At 38.4% G+C, this 5,215-nt stretch overlaps 1 protein-coding gene across 1 annotated transcript; it reads right to left on the bottom strand.

The window, feature by feature from the left end:
• Positions 1–530: 530 nt before the first annotated feature.
• Positions 531–1,310, bottom strand: LOC108473676 (uncharacterized). The gene is made up of 3 exons (XM_017775379.1): positions 1,168–1,310; positions 897–1,023; positions 531–752 (listed from the first exon to the last, which is right to left on the bottom strand). Exons 1-3 carry the CDS (start codon positions 1,308–1,310, stop codon positions 531–533), a joined length of 492 nt encoding a protein of 163 aa, XP_017630868.1.
• Between the last annotated feature and the right edge of the window lie 3,905 nt (positions 1,311–5,215).

A 5,215-nucleotide genomic window follows, 5' to 3' on the forward strand; every position in this document is an offset into this window, starting at 1 on the left:
TTCAGATATGGTACAAGCTATATAGCAGTGAGTGGATCCTATATCTATCAGTGTAGTATAAGGTACATTATAAATAAAAAATGTACCCGTGATGACATCTGGAGCATCTCCATTCTCTCGGTGATGTGCAACATAAAGTAGAGCCGGCTGTCTCGGCTCAGTATGACCAGCACCTCTGTCCAGTGCTCTCTGACCACGGCCCAACCCATTACCACCTCTGGCTTGACCACGGCCGCTCAGTGGCTGCTGAACTGCTCTCGAAGGTGGTGCAGTACCAGTACCCAGAGCTTGCATCTGATTAGACCTCCGCGGACACTCTCTAATATGGTGCTCTAATGAACTGCACCTTAAACAAGCCCCAGTACTTTTCCAACACTCGCCCTAATGAAATCTACCACAGTCAGTACATGGTGGCTAACCAGTAGCACTAATAAGAGCCCCAACTCTGATCGGTCCATCAACTCTGACCTTTTTCTTAGGCCTCTAGATGGAACTCGAGGTCTCAAATCCCTCTTGCTCCTACCTCTCTCTCAGTTCTGGGGCTCAGCGCGCTTTACTTCCTCAGTGATCTTCGCCTTATCAACCAATGCAGTAAAATCTCGCTCCCTCTGTGGAGCAATCAGAACCCTCAAATTATCCCTGAGGCCATCCTTAAAGCTAACACATCTCTCGTACTCAGTCACCACCACACCTCGCGCATAGCGGCTCAATCTCATAAATTCAACCTCATACTCGGCCACTGATCTATTCCCCTAAGTCAAATTAAATAACTCTCTCCTACAAGCATCTACATAACTGGCACCCACATACTTCCCTTGAAAGGTAGTCTTGAAGAACTCCCAGGACAGTCGATCGGGCTGAGTGCCCTCCTTAACCATAAGCCACCACTGATATGCCTCGTCACGTAGTAGTGATATAACACCCTTTAATTTCTGCTCGGAGGTGCAGTCCAAGTCATCCATAATTCTCTCTATGGCCTCTTTCCAGTACTCAGCCACATTAGCGGTGACCCTAGCGACACCCCTAAATATCTCAGGTCCATTAGACCAGAGTCGTTTTGTAATCGACCCTCAGCCTCCCGCTCTAGTATTGGGCCCAAGGACCCTCTCTAAAATCCTCAACATAGCCTAGGACAGTGTGTCGTGCCTAGCCGCTCAATTATGAGACCCAGTCTCAGTCATAGGTGAAGTCGATGCCTCACTAGTATTAAAATTAGGCAGATTTCCAAATGACGAAGACCCAGCTTGAGCACCTCTACGACCTCTACCACATCCTCTTGTACCCCATCCGCGAGTACCTCTGGTGCTCATTGTCTAATTGCGTTTTATCTGTATTAACAGTTTTATGCATCAGTTTATAGTTCCAATGTTTATTAATAGATATTTTATGAGAACAGTATCAAAAGTGTAAAGTTTGTTTCGTACATCACAGTGCCAATCAATGTCTATCAGTTTTACTACAGTTTTGGTATACCCTATTTTGGGTGTTTTCAATATAGTCTATCTATAGTAGTCCCAGCATATACTACTTATAGTAGTTTCAGTAAAAAACATATAACAGTTATAGACGACTTATAGAATCGGCGCCAGAGACTCAATGTACCACACGTTTACTAAAAATATTCTCGTATTCAAAAAATAGTTTAAAAAGTTTTTCTTTTTAAAACCCAAATCCATAGTCAGGTTTTGCAACCTGACTCTGATACCACTAAATGTAACACCCAAAATTCAGTCTGGATATTATGGTCGAATCTGGCAATGTCAGATTGAAGTGTTTTTCATAAAATAAGATGTCATTTAAAAACTCTCTTTCCTGTTCAACCTCTTTTTATTATCTTTCGAAGACATGTCATTCATTTCCAAAACGTGAATTATTATCAAGAAGTTATTTTCTTCCAGAATGATATTAAATATCCAAAATTTTCTTAATTTCCAAAACGTCACTTGTCATAGAAGCTTTTAAAACAATTTGCATACTTGTGTGAAATTTGTTAGAACGCCTGATTCTTTTGAAAACCCGATTATCCCTACTTCTAGCAGTTATAAAACAGACCAATAAAAATCCCAAATTTAAAATAAAAATCCAAAGAGGCCATTATTACAGAAAAATTCCCCAAAATAAAATTAAAATTAAAATTCATTTAAGTACTAAAATAGAACAAAGTATGTTGTATGGCCACCATTGAGTCCTCCACCACACTGACCCGCCTATGCCTGGGAATTACCATTAAAGTAAAATCAGAAGGGTGAGTTTCCGAAAACTTAGTGTGTAATCTCGTATAAATCGACAAGACAGAAGGCAAACACAGTCTGGGCCTAAGCCCTTTTCAGAAACAGTGACAATAACAGTTTGGGCTTTAGCCCATTTCGGTACAGAGACAGTCATGCATTTGGGACTTAGCCCATTACAGTAGCAGTAACAAATCATACAGCATACAAGTCCTGCCCAGCCAGCCTCTACAGTCCATCTCCGTCCCACCCTACACTCTCTGTGGGGATATAATCAACCCACCCATCCCTACACTCCAGCAAGTACCGAATGTGACACTAGATAGTAGTTTGCAGCTGAGCTGCCAGTAAATTAGTTTCGAGGCCTTTCAGTACACTTCCTCCGATCAATTAAACCACTAACCCAATGCCTTACAATATATATAAATGGCATGCTATAACATAAAATCATAATGTAATCAGGGTATACAGTGTTAAATCAGTGGAACATTATCGTGCTTGTTCATATATAATATACAATCATTTCAATCAATTAGGGGTCTAGGTATGCTTACTGACCCTACCATAGGTCCACAGTCGACTCGAGTGACCCGTGCAACCTTAGAATCATTCAGTCAAAATGAGCCCACAGGCCTATGTTGCAGGCCTATGTAGGCCCACAAGCCCGTATAGCCCACACGGCCCAAAATGGCTTGGCCGTGTGAATCCCACACGTCCATGAGGCCCACAAGACCCAATACGGCCTGACCCATGAATCGCACATGACCTGCCTCATCGACCACGCGCCCATATCTGATCTCACGGCCTACCACACGAGTGGCCGCACGCCCTTGTGGCGTCGACTTTCACATTTTCTGACTTTTCGCCAATTTCCATTCCCAAAGTCGTCTTTACACACCTGATTTTGAAAAATACGCCACAATTTTTGAGCACTCCAAAACCTGTGTTCAACCATGATCACACAATTAATCGCACCTCAAACAAATTTAAAACAGTCCCTATTCCAACACTTATGCACTTGATCGAAAACCACTTACCTTGTTTAAACAGCCAAAGCCCTACTCACTTTAACCGTTGGAAAAGAATGATCATATGCTCCTCGATTAATTCCTGCAATTCCAGTCAAAACCCCTATTAAAAGAATATTTACAAGAACAATCTAAGCCAGAACGAGTACCACTTACCAAAAGCACAAACCCGTAGAATAGAAATGGAACACTAATTCGGCAAAGAGCAGGATAGACTGAAAACACAAGGTAAGGGAAACACCTAAAGTTTCGGCAACTACAAGAGAGAATTGGAGAGAAAGACAGCAGCAATGGGGAATTTCGGCTAAAACAAAAAGAAAAGAAAAGGATGGAGATGGAACAAATCAGTAGGTAAAGAGGAAAGCACTTGAAAATACCACAGGGAGATTGAAGTCAAAGGAAAAAAAATGAAAAGGGGTAGGGGAAAGAGGGATAAAATTCGGTTATGGAGGCAGAGAGCAAAAAAAACAAAGAAAGGAAAGATGGTAGAGGAGGGAGTAACGTCAGAAAAGAAAGAGGAAGAGGCATAGCCAAACTTGTAAATACAGTTTGAATATGCTCAAACTCCTCACTCCTTAATTTCCTCACCAAAATCCCTTAATCTTCTCCCCAAAACAGTCCACCCCTTCGTCAACCACCAAATTCAAATTCCACTCAAACTCTTTAGTGTTTCTGTCAAACCACAACACTCCCACTGCACCAGCAGTAAAAATAAATTTTATGATTGCATCAATTCTCGAACTTTAGACCTCCAGTTCATCTACACTCCATTTAACCACTAGACCAGCAGACCCATTCTACTATATTTTATCAATATTTATATATAAGCCTACTGACTAGAGATAAGGGTTTATTCATTTAAAAGCAAAAATTTCCCAAGCTAAGGCTTGAACTTGAGACCTCTCAGACACTTCCCAGAACATTTAACCACTAAAGCAAATACACAGTTGTGTAACAATAACACATGAAAATAATTATAAAGGATTTTGGGGCATTACAAATACTCCTTCTGAGAGCCAGATCTATAAATTGGGTAGATACAAAAATGAACCCAATTTTGATGTCATTAATTTGACCATTGTAATAAATAATGGCTTTAATTAGTTTACTCATCTTGAAAACAAAATTTGTTTAACAAGTTTAATAAAATATAAATACAATAATGTTAAAAATGAATATTTATTATTTTGATATATTGTTACAACATAAATTACTAACATAGCAATATGTAATATCAAATTTCTTTACTAAATTTTATAAACAAAGTAAAAACGAAAAGTAATTATTTACTTGAACTAATTTATGTTTCATGTTTTGAACTAATTTATAAACAAAGTAACATCAACAAGTAAAAATTAGTTTTGAAGAAAAAGATCTATGTTTTTCATGTTGTGTAACGCCTAAAATCTGAGTATCTAACAATATACAATTTGAAATAAAGCAAGATTAAACAAAAAATTAAAAGGAAAAATTAGGGTTTGAATAACTTGAAATGCCAATAAATTCCACAATTTAATGCAAAGTTGAAAATTAAGAGGGTTTTATGTTAGAATGATGTGGGTAAGGTTTTATTCAAAAGATTTTGAAGAAAAATGGTTGGAAAATTAGGTTTTGATCAGGAGGAGGTCAATGAGTGAGGGAAAAAAAGGGAAAAGATTCAGAATTTATGGAGACTAACTGAGTTCAGGGTGTATATATACATGCCCATGTATTCCAACACATGGGCATATGCATCAGAGCATGTTCTTATGTTCTGGTACCTCTTTCAAAGATATTAGAACCTCTTAACTAGTGCAAAAAAAAAAAACATGATTTTGGCTATAAGTATCAGAACATACCCTTATGTTCTAGTACGCATTCCTGAAAATAAAAAATATGATAAGAAAAAAGAAGAAATAATATAAATACCTTGTAAATTAATTACAAAATTTGTATAAACATACAAGATAAACAATTAGC

This window comes from Gossypium arboreum, chromosome 3 (assembly GCF_025698485.1).
Source record: "Gossypium arboreum isolate Shixiya-1 chromosome 3, ASM2569848v2, whole genome shotgun sequence".
Lineage (NCBI taxonomy): Eukaryota > Viridiplantae > Streptophyta > Magnoliopsida > Malvales > Malvaceae > Gossypium > Gossypium arboreum.